This window comes from Polyodon spathula, chromosome 22, assembly GCF_017654505.1.
Source record: "Polyodon spathula isolate WHYD16114869_AA chromosome 22, ASM1765450v1, whole genome shotgun sequence".
Classification (NCBI taxonomy): domain Eukaryota; kingdom Metazoa; phylum Chordata; class Actinopteri; order Acipenseriformes; family Polyodontidae; genus Polyodon; species Polyodon spathula.
Genome location: NC_054555.1, coordinates 32,682 through 47,590, shown reverse-complemented (window position 1 = coordinate 47,590; position 14,909 = coordinate 32,682). Strand labels below are relative to the sequence as shown.

Below are 14,909 nucleotides of genomic sequence, written 5' to 3'. Positions count from 1 at the left end.
GAATGAAGAAGCATGTTTTGACTGAAGACTGTAAGACAGTGGATCTCAAACAAGAACCTCCGTCCTATAAACTCTCCAGATCGTGTTGAAGCTGTGATGTTTAGTATTCTATTGAAATCCCGTCCTATAAACTCTCCAGATCGTGTTGAAGCTGTGATGTTTAGTATTCTATTGAAATCCCGTCCTATAAACTCTCCAGATCGTGTTGAAGCTGTGATGTTTAGTATTCTAACTGCTTCATTATATTCTCTTCGACTGTTCCACATACTCTGCATACAGTATCAGCTCTTATTAGGCTAATGCTTTGTGCGTGTGCTTGTGTGAATATTCACACAATTGAATGTTCATTTCTTAATGTCCTCCACTCCTCTTCCCGCACCATTTTCTATGTTCCCGGCCCAATTAATTTCTTTCCACGAACAATAGCGACCTCTGGTGGATAACGTGAAATAAGAACATAAGAACATAAGAACATAAGAAAGTTTACAAACGAGAGGAGGCCATTCGGCCCATCTTGCTCGTTTGGTTGTTAGTAGCTTATTGATCCCAAAATCTCATCAAGCAGCTTCTTGAAGGATCCCAGGGTGTCAGCTTCAACAACATTACTGGGGAGTTGATTCCAGACCCTCTACAAGCAAACCTAACGTCGTTATAAAAAAGTTCAAATGCAGCATTTAAGTTCACGTTTATGAACCAAAACCGGTACGTCTATGCTGAAGGTGGATTTTACCAGTGCACAAAAAATCAAACACATAAATACCGGTACTTCTATGCTGAAGGTGGATTTTACCAGTGCACAAAAAATCAAACACATAAATACCGGTACTTCTATGCTGAAGGTGAATTTTACCAGTGCACAAAAAATCAAACACATAAATACCGGTACTTCTAAAAAGAAAAGATCTGTATGTTTTGTGTTTATTGACTATTGTTCACATTCTCTGAAACGCGTGTTTTAGATATTCTGCCACTTCTTTTTGCGCGATCAACAAATTAAACCGAAATAAAGACAAATAGAGCGAAGGTTGCCGCTAGAGTGCCGTCTGTAGCAGAGCTCTGAGCGACTTCCAGCTGCAGCAATGACCCGGAAATAGAAGCCGCACGGGTTAGACTCAGTTGTGCTTGAAACGCGCCGCTCCGGTAGCTGGTGAAATGTAATGAAGTAACTCGTTTTCAATGATTTATTTTGTTTATGTACAGTAGCTGTTATGAACTTGGCAGTGGGGATCAAGATATTTTGTACATTGTTTGTTACGCTTTACGTTTTTGCATCACGTCAGGTCGTAGCTGGTGCTGGTAAGTATTGCTCATATTAACGCTTCTGTTATCAGATGGGGTATCTGTACTCCTTCGGTGTTCCATAGCGCAGTAAATTACACGATTATTGGCTACTTTGGCCAGTATTTTCTAATCGGATTAATGCGATATTGTAACGATACAACATAATAATAATAATAATAATAATAATAATAATAATAATAATAATACAGGTTTTGTCGGAATTCGGGTTCGGTCATATCAAGCCGTTTTGCCCTAACCGAGTCTTATGGTTTAAAAATCAAAGTCTGACTTGTTTGTTGATGGTCAGGTTGTCTGCACTGACGTTTGTTTTGCTTTGCACACGTCTTATTTCCAGCTGAGAATGAGGGCCCTGCAGAATTTCCTTCAGCAGAGGAATCCCATTTAGAATCCAGTCAGGAATACCTTCCCAAGTTTGTGGATGCAGATGACGAGGAGCCTTTATTTAAAGCCCAGGGCGCTGTGCAGTTTAAGACTGCGGAGATTGCAGATGCAATGCTTGGGACAGAGCAGACCGCCTCCCCACAGCTGGGGCTGCTTGCACTAAACCCAGGAGACGCGGAGGCTGAATCTGATTCCGGAGACGCTGCTACGTGCAAGGCTCGCGAGACCTTGACTTCTTTAGCACAGTCTTTTAATGAGGCGAGTTCAGAAGAGACTGAAATTGTTAGGCTGGGAATCGTCCATGCAGAAGAAAAAAACGCAACTGAAACAGCAAAGATGCCTAAGGTGAACTGTGCAGAGAGAAATGTAACTGCGCTGGACAGCCTCACTGTGCAAATTCTAAATGCTTCTCAGGTAGGGTGCAACAACAGTCAAACACTACACCTTGCAGCAGGCGTGCCGTGTAGCTGGCAAAAAAACAACAGCAGCATTATCATAAAGCAAATATAGATTATATTCAAATGAAATACACGTGTTTGTTCCCCTGTAGGATCTGATGGAGTTTCTAAATGCCAATGGCAGCGAGTGCTCCCTGGTATTGTTCTACACCACATGGTGTCACTTCTCAGCTTCCCTGGGTCCTCACTTCAACGCCCTGCCACGTGTGTTTCCAAGTATGCACTTCCTAGCACTGGATGCCTCCCAGCACAGCAGGTAACATTACACATCATTTCATGTGCACTGCAGCCTCTCAGCACAGCTGGTAACATTACCCGTCATTGCATGTGCACTGCAGCCTCCCAGCACAGCTGGTAACATTACGCATCATTGCATGTGCACTGCAGCCTCCCAGCACAGCTGGTAACATTACGCATCATTGCATGTGCACTGCAGCCTCCCAGCACAGCTGGTAACATTACGCATCATTGCATGTGCACTGCAGCCTCCCAGCACAGCTGGTAACATTACGCATCATTGCATGTGCACTGCAGCCTCCCAGCACAGCTGGTAACATTACACATCATTGCATGTGCACTGCTAGCATGTGTGCTGTACAAAACATTTATACCCTTTGTATATTTAGTCTCTCCACTAGGTTTGGCACAGTTGCTGTTCCCAACATCCTTCTGTTTCAAGGGGTGAAACCAATGGCCAGGTTTAACCAGACGGAGCGGACCCTGGGAACTCTGAAGGCATTTGTCATGAACCAGACTGGTTTGTACACTAGAACAGTCTTGTGAAATAGATAGGATTGAGAGCAAACACATCCATTGTCATACATAATCCCTTAGCAGCTGTCTACTGAAATATAGATGTATTTATTCCAAGTACACAAAAAAAAAACTTGGCTATACTTTCTATGCTTGAGGAAAGAAGCTTTAGGAGGCTCAAAGCTAGAAGGTTGGGAGTCATGTTATGTATTCCTAACTGTGCAGTACACCTTGTGTGATTGTTCCATGGACCACAACTCAGCAGTAGGTACAATCCACATGTAATGAGCCGCAATGAGCAGATCTCTGAGTCGTGCTATCCACATGTAATGAGAGCTGCAATGAGCAAATCTCTGAATCCAGCAGCTTGGACCTGTTTGCTATTGGGAGGTTCCAATGCGTATCCTTTGTGCTTGCAGGAGTAGAAGGCAAGGCTGAGGAGGAAGTAAACGAGCAAGACCTGTCCGGGCCCCTGCCCAGCGTCCCTGTCAGGAGCATCGACTGGCTCTTAGTCTTCTCCATCATGTTTATTACAGGCTTTCTGATTTACGCAATACTCCGCACTGACAGCATCCGCTGGCTGATGCCCGGGCAGGAGCATGAACACCAGGACTGAAACGAGACCGGCTGTTGAACTGGATGCACTGTGCAGCTCTTTCATTGATGAGGCAACTGAGGAAGCAAGGTCAACCCCAATAAAATGTATTGCAGTTCAGTCAAGTCATACAGAACAAGCCTGCTGCTTTTTCATGATGTGTTTGATGTGTTGGGTGCTGCTACACAAATAAATGTTGTTTTAAAGGTGTTTTGGTTTGTACTCTCATAGCATGGCAGTTTACTTCCTTCTTAAATACAGGAATCAATCAGAATTGCATGAAAAGGTGATGTCATACAGTATAGGAATGAACACCCAGTTTGGAATTGGCGCGTATTTGATTCCTCCGTGACCGCATATCCCAGGATCTCTGTGTCTTGGGAGGGAGAAAGAAGACATCGAAGAAGTTGCACTGGAATCAGTGCTGGCAGGACGGGCTGTATGCATAGAGTGGAGTACAGTGCTATACATGCCTATATTGAAGCATGTTTAGACTGCAGGGTGTGCAAGACCAAGACCTGCTAATATTATGTGCATATCTTATTCTGTTTTTTATATATATATATATATATATATATATATATATATATATATATATATATATATATATATATATATATATATATAATATCTCAAATATGCTTTCAAGTAGCTAGAACATTCACAATGATCATACAGCAGACAAACAAACCAGTGTAGCTAATTAGAATCGCTCTGCTACACGCATTTATAGTCGCTAAGGTTATTGTATTGTTAATGGTTAACCTGCAATAAACTACCGGGAAATACTGGCAACGTTTACTGTATGTCTGGCTGAGTCTTTATATCGCGTGAAGAAATATGTTTAATACAGCATGGCACTTAAAGGAATATATAAAAACCGTTTCAACAGGCAGTCTGGAGGTCAGCCGTGTGGGTCCTATTTGATAGTAAATTAGTGCTTTGCAGATAACAAATTAGAAATGTATTGGTTAATGTTTACAATCAGAAGCAGCGCTCCAGGCTTGAACTCCGCATTCCTAAAACATTTCAACATAGCCTCGGTCACACAGTCTTCTAAAATGGTAAGGGTGTTTGTTTCCGCTTTTTTGTTTTACTGTGATATTTCTAATCAAAATACCCATCCATTACAGTAGTACTGATCATACAATGAACCTACAAATAAGTTACAAAATACATCTGAACGACTACAACTCATAACAGCTGGTAAGTTTTTTCTGCATTTGTAAACTATTTGAAACACGTGTACATGTCTAGGATTGTGAAATGCACTCGCTCGCGACACAGGTAAAGCGCAGGTAAGTCACAGTGCTGCAACTACGTCACCAAGGCTGCTTTTGTTTATAGTTTTGTTATTTATGGTAACACCACCTCCTCGGTCGCAATCGTTTTGTTATGACCTTCACTCCTTTTCCGGCCTGGAATAAACTGCATGTTCATAGAGACTGTGAGACTGCAGGGTTACTGTACACTTTGAGAGGTTGGCGTGAATGTAACAACATCCTAATAACACGTTGTGAATGTTGCTACACTAGCATAAACACAATACATATTGCAATATGCGTATTGCTGTGTTGATCACATGCTGCTCACAGTCTCACACCGATAATACAGTCTGCTGTGTTGTTCACATGCTGCACACAGTCCCACACTGAAAGAGAGGAAGTTTGAATACCATTCCTCACAGCTTTGTAGGACGGAAAGTTTCAGTTTGGGAGCTGGGCAGCTCGTCTGAGTAAATTTGCCATTCCACATTCCAGCAAACACCAAACAAGTTTTAAACCAACATTTACAGACAAGATGATATACACAAGGGATTATCTGTGACCCTGCAGACTAGACGCCAGCTACAAATATTTATATCAATTCTCCAATCGTTTGCTTTCAGTGCTGTGCAGTTTGTTGAATAACTTCCAGAGCTGATTTGGTAGGCAGTGCAGGTTTAAAATACTCTCATTGTTTCTTTGTGGATGGCTTTGTTACCGGTCATTACATTGCTGCTAATTGGATGGATCAAATATTCTTAAATATCATTAAATACATTGCTGTTCATGGAAACAGCTTGGTTTGGGCTCCATGGGTCTGATGCCACCTTGTGGAGAGACTTGTTTTGTGCAGGAATGGGAAAGCTCTCAACTTGCAAAGCATGTGCTTTACTTGCCTTTTTAAACGTGTTGTAAATATTTTTTAATTAAACCTGTGCTTCATCAGCTGCATTTTTAAACTTCTGCACTACAATCTGAAAAACCAGCTCATAGGTAACACGGAGACACAAAGAAACAATGATATGGTCTGTCAATGAATCAGTGACGTCTCATCTCGCCCAAAGATGCATATGTTGTAGTTTTTTTTTTTTTCTTCCTGGGACTAGTGAGAGCTAAATATCCAGGCTGGCTACACAGGGTTCTGTCCAATTAATGACAGCCTGCAGCTCCATACAGCAGCAGCAGGGGGCGCAGTGGTAACTGCAGTCTTTGCAAGTTATTTATTAAAAACCACTGCATTGTGTTCATTGCTCACAAGGACCTGGAATTTAAAAAATGTGCAGCCCATACAAATGAATTGTGGATAAGTGGAATGGACATTGATAGACGAGCATGTGTGAGCTTTATCATAGCGTGCAAAAGGGGTCTATTTCACTCGGCTCATCTCTTACCATTATTCTGTTGTTTCTCTAGGCTTCAGATTCCCACTGGCTGTCTCCTGCTGAGAGAGAGCAGTTTCTGCTGGAACTCAAAGCCACGGGCTGGGCGGAGGTGGATGACAGAGATGCCCTTTACAAGGAGCTGAGCTTTAAGTGCTTCAACCAGGTACTATGGTGCACAATAACATCCTGTTTCACACTGAGATTTCCAGCTGGGCTGCTCCACACACACTAGAGCACTCTTCTACAGTTCCAGGAAGAATCGGACAAGCACATGACAAATAAACCCACGTAGACCAAGGCTTCACATTGTGCTGCATGGATCCGATATGATGGTACTTTTCATTCAGCCACTAATAGCAGGTTTGCCCTATAGAGTTCCCACAACATCCAGACATCCACAAGTAGCATAAGCCCCAACCAGATGTGTGTGGAATTTACAAGGAACACCTGTGGCTTCAGCTCTGTATACATAAACTAGGATTCTGCCATTTGTCAGGTTTATAACGAATGTATAAGACAACCATGATTGCTTTGTCCAACTCATTCATGGCCCTGTGGATTTATTCAGTAAGTACCTTATAGTACAGTTACAGTAAGTGCATTAGAGTCGCAGCACACACCCAGCTGCTGTTGCATTTGATTAGTTTCCGAGAGGTCAGGAAAGAGCGGGCTGGATGCAATCACAAGGGAAAGCATGCATATTCAAAGAGTATCCCGTTATCATGTGCTGTAAAATAGACTGCTTCCTCTTCACATCACTAGAAATACATTCAAATACTGAGTTACTAATTCTGTAAACTACTGTGGCTGAAACATATATATTTAATGGTAAGAACTTAGAAATATCCTTTTTATAAAATTGATAAGCAAAGTGAAAATCTGCAATTATTAGAATTGTATTATAAACCAGTTACTCTTATTGATGCAAACAGCCCTGCAGAGAAGTAATGTTGTCTTTGAAGACTGATGCATGCTGTTGTATGAAAGAATATAAAAAAACATGTCTAATTTTGAAATGTGTGTGTGTGTGTGTGTGTATATATATATATATATATATATATATAATATAATGTGTAATGTAATAAAAATCCAGTGTCTTTATCTGGCTGTTTTGTTCTTCACATGTTGCAGAAGGATATTTAAAGTGCATGTTTAAGTACATTTTTACAGCTGCACACAAACTGACTTCCTCTTTTAAATTGCGCACACTTGGGGGGTGAGAATCCTAAACCATGCTATGATTGTTTTCAGACGATACCATTTTGAATTTGTATTTTTTTTCCAGATTTACAGACGTAAACGGCTGCTTCATCTAAATGAATCTGAGGCTTTTAGGTCAAAATCTCAAGGCCACTTCTCGGACATCCTCTAGTCCAGTGGTTCATTGTTTTAGCCGTGCTGTTCTCTGCTTTTACACTTCCACATGTTTGATGTTGTGCGCTCCACTCTGACCTTTCACATGGGCTCCTCTCAAAGTCAAACTCTCCTCTTACTCCCTCCTGTCAAAGCAGATTAGCATGAGAAAGTGCAGAGGCTAGTTCGGCTGCAATTTGGGGTTCGATCAGAATGATTTCTTTCACAAACAATCAAATTAGCTAACCTATTACATCTGCTTCAGAAACCACTAACAAGCGAGCGATTGCTGATCACAGTTGGACTTTCCATTTGGCAAGCTCACATTTTTCCAATTTTAAACTCTTTTGTATTTTCACTCTTTTTTTTTTTTTTGGAAATGTGTTTTTGCCGTGCCTTTACTGCCGAGGCTAGATGATTTCTATTTGCTATTTATCTCTGAAGTGATGGGCTCCTGCAGGAATTCATTCAAAGAGTCACAAATCAGGAAAACAAGTCATGCAATTCCCTTGAAATCCTCTTGGTGGCGCTTGTATTGTAGCGCTGGCATTTCAAACGGCCAGGAGAGCATTTAAAGCCAGATCTAGGATTAGAAGCAAAAAGTGTAGCTTTGAGGTTTTTTTTTTACGTGGTTAGACTATAACACATGAAATGCAGCAGTGTGTGTGGAAAGCATACCTAATTACAGACAAAACCAGTAGGATCTACCCTGGGCCAAGTTAAGCATGCTGCCTAATTGAAACCATTTGTATGGAGTGAATTGAAATTTTTTGCTGTACAGCATTTCTAATCGGTTTTGAATATTGAAATCCTTTTGGTGGAGCAGATTCTGCCGATTTGCATCAACGGTTTCATGGCAGGAATTTTCTGCATATTATGTTTCGATTGTAAAAATCTTTACATCGTAAAACACACATTCACTTTTAACCAATTCAGTTGTGCAGGCTATTTTTTTTTCCAATGTATTTTTCCGTTACTTTCTTAGTTCACCTGAAGAGGATGAATTGTACTATACTTGTAATGATAGTTTCATGACTGTAAGAAATGACTGAGCAATTCCACAGCATTTTTTTCTACACAGTGCTTTCCTTGTATTGTCTAATATCCCAACACCTCTAATATCGATGCTGCTTTATTAAAATGCAAACCTGTTGTGATATCTCACACAGTGTGTCAGCTCTGAAGAACAGGCTACATGAAGTGTTGTGAGCAGATGCCAGCCACACGTGGTCATTTCCACCTTGTGCTCCGTCTTTCGGGTGAGACGTAAAACCGAGGTCCTATTGGAAGTGACTCTGCAGCAGCAGCTGTTGTTGTAATGCATAGTTCACCCCCAAGTCTCTGTAAGTCGCTTTGGATGAAAACGTCTGCTAAATGACCAGCAGCTGCTTCATGTTGCTGAATGGCTGAGGCATCAGACATGGCTTTGTTTGCTTTCTTCACAGCTCCCATTTTGGGCTGATTTGTAAGTTGTTAGCATCTGTCTATAAGCAATGGGTTACATGAAAGGCCCCTGTCAGCGTGCAGGTAATAATGAGCGAATAGCAGCATTACACAGTCCCCATGAAAGCAGTCCTGAGTGTCAGGGCAAGGGATGCTCATTTATCTTGAAAGGAGAGAGGAACACCTTCTCCAAATCCTCTGAAACGCACAGCTTCTCACTTTTCCCTGGCCTTGTCCTGAGGGAACCCATCAAACAGACATCTGGATGAAAGGGCTTGTTCTTCTCCTAGGATTTGTGCAGCTTACAGTTAGGAAAAAAAAGACAAGGCGGAGAGAAGAAATGGCCAAATAAAGCTCCCTCCAGTGAGCCTAGGCTGAATGGGACAGCTTTAGAGAGGCCATTAGTGAACGGCTGTGACTCTGTAGAGCTTGTCTCCTAGCCAGTAGCTGCTCTCATGCCTGGACCCTGTAATCCCTGAACACCCCCTCCCTTCTGCATGGTGCAGCCAGGTGAACAGCGACCAGCCGCCCACTCACTTTCACAAGAGGGACCCCAGGCTCAAGTGCATTATCATCTATTGAGAACTCGCTAGAATATTTCATAGAGTTTCTAGAGTTTTTATCTTGGTACAAATCATACTTGCCACATTAGAGAACCAGCAAGCAGACACCAGGGCTCTGTAGATCTGTGTGGAATAGGATTTTATCAGCCTCGTGCACACTGGAGCTCCCCTGAGCACAGTGCAATAGAACTGTAGAGAGCTCCCGTTGCACAGAGCACAGAGGCATCTAAAAATACCATCCCGGGGAAGGTTGACTTCCTGTCTGGGGGAGCAGAGGTTATACCCAAATGGTTGGAAGCAGTTGGTGTGGGGAGCTGGAGTTATTGTAGGTGCACAGTTTAGCTGCACAGTCCCACAGATCAGTGTGTGGGAGGGGGCGGCCCCGTGACACAGAGAAGCAGATTTGTGGGTTAAACCTCGCCAATGCAGTGTCAGCTCTCCTCCTTCTCCCAATGTATCAGTGCATTTACAGAACGCAGTCCAGTGATAGAACTACCAGTGTCTGCGCTTCAAATAGAGGAGGTCTGCTTCTGTTGTCTTGTCTCAGTGCAGTACCAGGGTTACAAAAACAAATAAAATACCAGAGCACGTGGATGTTGTTTTTCTGCACAGTTTTTTGACTCTTGGGCTACCCTTTCTTAAGTTAATATTCAGGAATCTAGGATTAGTGCTAAAAAGGGTCTGGGAAACCTGTTTTCTGTCCTTAGAAAAGTGTGTTTGAGGGGGGTTGAGTTGGGGTCTGTGTTCAGAGGTGTGTGTTTGAGGAGGTTGTGCAGTTGAGTTGGGGTCTGTGTTCAGAGATGTGTGTTTGAGGAAGTTGTGCTGTTGGTGTATTTGCATGCAGTTAACCTTGGCACAGACTCCATCTTGCATAGTGAAAAACCAAGCCTAAATACCAGGCACATGTGTTTGAGAAGTGTTTTTTACCCCAATGTGGAGTTGTCTTGTTCAGTGTTTTATGACAGTCGTAAGTTAATAACCAGAAATACCCCTTCAGCAGTCAGAAGGGAAACACTTGTTTTGGCTGATCAGGTGTTTGTGATTAGTGGCGGGTCTGTGTAATGTTACAGAGGCCTGACAGGATCTGAATTACTGTGCTTGTATAGCAGTGTGTTCCATGCAACAGAGGACTTGATTTTATATATATATATATATATATATATATATATATATATATTATATATATATATATATATTTCTGTGAGTATTTTATAATTTCAAAGTTACTTGCCCTGAAGTCTCTGAATGTTCGGTTAATGTTTGATTACAATATAAGCATGCAATATATATTTACAAGTCCTAGATGACATGGATTGCAGTCAGTGATGTAAAGTGTTTTCATTATTTGCTCTGATAGGGTTAAGTGATCAGCTTGTAGTTGCTGACAGTAGAATGTGCAACACCACCCCCAGAAAGAGAAGCGATGGAATCAACCCTAGATGCCTCCCAGTGTTCAGTGCAGTGCAAAGACCTGAAACATCTCATCACACACAGCTCCTGTAAAGTGCCTTCTAATTACAATAACTTTGCATCAAATTAAAATTCTCCATCAGTTACCCAGGCGTGAGGATGGGGTCTGTCTGGTGCTGCACTCCAACTACTGAGTTTCTGCATGGTGTGTGTGTGTCAGTGAGTACGTGTGTGTGTGTGTGTCAGTGAGTATGTGTGTGTGTGTGTGTCAGTGAGTATGTGTGTGTGTGTGTGTGTGTGTGTCTGTCAGTGAGTATGTGTGTGTGTGTGTGTCTGTCAGTGAGTATATGTGTGTGTGTGTGTCTGTCAGTGAGTATGTGTGGGTTTGTCTCTGTGTGTGTGTCTGTCAGTGTGGGTGTGTATGTGTCTCTCTGTGTGTCTGTCAGTGAGTATGTGTGGGTTTGTCTCTGTGTGTGTGTCTATCACTGTGGGTGTGTCAGTGAGTATGTGTGGGTTTGTCTCTGTGTGTGTGTCTGTCAGTGTGTGTGTGTGTGTGTGTGTGTGTGTGTGTGTGTGTGTGTGTGTGTGTGTGTCTCTCTCTCTCTGTGTCTGTCAGTGAGTATGTGTGGGTTTGTCTCTGTGTGTGTGTCTGTCAGTGTGGGTGTGGGTGTGTGTGTGTCTCTCTGTGTGTGTCTGTGTGTGTGTGTGTGGGTGTGTGTGTGTGTGTGTGTGTCTCTCTCTCTCTCTCTGTGTCTGTCAGTGAGTGTGTGTGTGTCTGTCAGTGTGGGTGTGGGTGTGTGTGTGTCTCTCTCTGTGCCTGTCAGTGTGTGGGTGTGTGTGTGTGCGATTCACTAGAATTGCCATTATTTTTAATCAAGGTTGAAGAAAAGCAGACCCACTCTAAAATTGGTGTCTGGGTCTCATTGCAGGAATACAGCAATTACTTGGTCAGGAGATCAGGAGAAGGCTTCTTTTGGTTACCAATTGGATTAAGTCCCTGGTCGTGTTACATACAAAACGTGAATCAAACATTACGTCGAATTAAAAAAGACTAACCTTATTATGATATCTTAAGGGATAAACATAATTTCTTCTTGAAGTTATTCAGTTTAATAACGACTGAGCATGGGCCTGTATTGCTACAGAAACATCTATCTTCTAAACAGTCAGGTTTCATTGATTTCATTAGCAGAGGAAGTATTTAGTGGCTTAATTGAGATTGCAGTGGGGAATGGCTTTGAAATGGTTGGCACTTTGCTTCCCTCAGTGGGAGATTTGTTTCAGGGATTTCACTCATCTTTGTGCACAATTCAAATTGCTGTAATCCAGCTAAGGTTGGGTCTGATTGGTAAGCGCATATTCTTGAAGATTGCAGATTCCCTGCTTGGACTGTGAGCAAAGCACCTGCATCCCCATGCCCTAGTGAGGAAGAACGCACACTGCATACGTGCACTACTGCAATATAACGGGCAGGTTAATGTGACACAACAACCAGGGCAGGAACAGCAGCAAGGAGCTGCGACCACACACTAGATCTTTATTATTAGTGTGGTTTGATGTGTTCAGTAAATCCAATGATGCAGTGATGAAACAAGGACCGCTCCTGTGGCGATCAGCAGACGCGAAGCAGCCTTGGAGTCAGAATGATCATTTCTTTCTTATCATTTAGGCTTTCGGATTCATGACCCGGGTAACTTTAAAGGCTGAGAAACTGAACCACCATCCGGAGTGGTTTAATGTGTACAACAAGGTAATGACATTGTCTCATGAAAACCATGCACAGCCCCTCTCCAATGAATCCAGGTCTCCTGTGTAGATTGCACCTGCACATCACTGTATGTGTGTACATGTATGTCTGTGCTTGTAGACAGGGGTGGGAATAGACTGTGTAGGTGAGTGTTGAATACAGTGCGCTTTGAGCTGGCCCAGCAGCCTCCCCATGTTAATATTGAAATGGAGCTGCTCTCCTCCACTAGCTTGCATTATGCTTGTTCTAGATGGAAACACAACACCCTCTCTATCATGTAACAGTATGTGTGTTAAAACAACAATATCTCACAAGGCTTTTTCTTGAGGTTTTTCATTTTGAGTTTGAAGATGGTTGGCTTGTTGCATGGCTTACTGACTTCACTCTCTTCAATTCTGAGATTAATTCATTGTTTTAATTAATAAAAAGAAAATAGCTGCAGAAGTGGACAGCTTTTTGGGTTCTTTTTTTTTATTTCCTTTTATTGTGTGCTTCGAATGAAACCCCCCAAGTTGCAAATCAGTGGGGTTTTGCAGTTTATCTAAACCTGCTGCTATTCTAGATTGTTTAAACCTGCTGCTATTCTAGATTGTTTAAACCTGCTGCTATTCTAGAATGTTTAAACCTGCTGCTATTCTAGATTTTTAAAACTGCTGCTATTGTAGACCCTTAAATATATTTTATGCATTTCAGAAGACATTATTCAGATAAACAATGTTCTTCAGATCTGTGGCCTGTTTGCTTTTCAAATAGACCCTGGTCTTTAATAGTTCATGTGCTTTCTTTCCCTTTTCAGGTTCAGATAACACTGACAACACATGACTGTGGAGGACTGTCAAAAAGAGATGTGAAACTGGCTCAGTTCATTGATAAAGTGGCTCTAACCATGTAACCTGCAGTGTGTTGATGGCTCTGCAATGCTGCCACTTAGTCTGGTATTACTCTACATACTCCCTGAGGACACTCGATACACATTTATAGTGACTAGAAGTTCAGGAGAGCTCCTCTTAAAGAAGCAGCAGCCCCACCTTTGATCCAGAGACACACCTGTGCATGTGCTGTGCTGAACACTGGACACTGAATGAGAGGAGCCTGGGGCTCACAGAGGGGCGTTGTGGGGAGGTGATGCTTCTCGCTTACTGGTATTCAGGGTTATAAACTTTGTAATACTAAATATACTAAATAAAAAAGCTTTTTGGACACGATTTGGGTTCCCCATTCTGTTATTGCATACTGTTATTGCTAGTGTTGTTACAATAAGCCTTTCTATACAGTGCCTCTGTGGATGCACTCTTTTAATATACACACACACACAGTTTTCTGTGGCTTGTTGAATATCCTCATGAACCTTCTGCTGTCCGTGCTGTGATTCGGATTGCACAGTGATGTCATCGTGTGTTGGGTTGTCAAGGTAACAGATGACAGTGAAAGGCTGCAACAGATTGTGGATACTCTGATGATTCATGAAGAGGTTTCGATGCACCTTGAGAAGCACGGACTCACTTGGATCACGAAGACGTAACCCTTGAGAAACACTGAAGGAGACTTTTTTTTTTTTTTGAAGCGGTTTTTACCTAAACTTGATTTTCTTTTATTTTAAATAAAGTCTACTTAAAGGAGCAGGAGCTTTTAAACATTCCTAACCCTAACCCTTAAACAACGGCAATGCTTTCTGTAGCGCTGTGATAAACAGCGTTGCTCAGGGTGACGGCAGTGCTTTCTGTAGCGCTGTAATAAAGAGCGTTGCTCAGGGTGACGGCAGTGCTTTCTGTAGCTCTGTGATAAACAGCGTTGCTCAGGGTGACGGCAGTGCTTTCTGTAGCGCTGTGATAAACAGCGTTGCTCAGGGTGACGGCAGTGCTTTCTGTAGCACTGTGATAAACAGCGTTGCTCAGGGTGACGGCAGTGCTTTCTGTAGCACTGTGATGAACAGCGTTGCTCAGGGTGACGGCAGTGCTTTCTGTAGCGCTGTGATAAAGAGCGTTGCTCAGGGTGACGGCAGTGCTTTCTGTAGCTCTGTGATAAACAGCGTTGCTCAGGGTGACGGCAGTGCTTTCTGTAGCGCTGTGATAAACAGCGTTGCTCAGGGTGACGGCAGTGCTTTCTGTAGCACTGTGATAAACAGCGTTGCTCAGGGTGACTCTGCAGTGCTTTCTGTAGCACTGTGATAAACAGCGTTGCTCAGGGTGACTCTGCAGTGCTTTCTGTAGCGCTGTGATAAACAGCGTTGCTCAGGGTGACGGCAGTGCTTTCTGTA

At 42.6% G+C, this 14,909-nt stretch overlaps 2 protein-coding genes across 2 annotated transcripts; both read left to right on the top strand.

Annotated features, from left to right (window-relative positions):
- Positions 1–1,081: 1,081 nt before the first annotated feature.
- txndc15 (thioredoxin domain containing 15) lies at positions 1,082–3,699 on the top strand. Its single transcript, XM_041222555.1, has 5 exons — positions 1,082–1,296; positions 1,637–2,097; positions 2,234–2,397; positions 2,768–2,898; positions 3,314–3,699. Exons 1-5 carry the CDS (start codon positions 1,209–1,211, stop codon positions 3,508–3,510), a joined length of 1,041 nt encoding a protein of 346 aa, XP_041078489.1. The 5' UTR covers positions 1,082–1,208; the 3' UTR covers positions 3,511–3,699.
- A 669-nt stretch (positions 3,700–4,368) lies between these two features.
- LOC121297408 (pterin-4-alpha-carbinolamine dehydratase 2-like) lies at positions 4,369–13,851 on the top strand. Its single transcript, XM_041223726.1, has 4 exons — positions 4,369–4,553; positions 6,168–6,299; positions 12,575–12,655; positions 13,449–13,851. Exons 1-4 carry the CDS (start codon positions 4,452–4,454, stop codon positions 13,542–13,544), a joined length of 411 nt encoding a protein of 136 aa, XP_041079660.1. The 5' UTR covers positions 4,369–4,451; the 3' UTR covers positions 13,545–13,851.
- Positions 13,852–14,909: the final 1,058 nt, after the last annotated feature.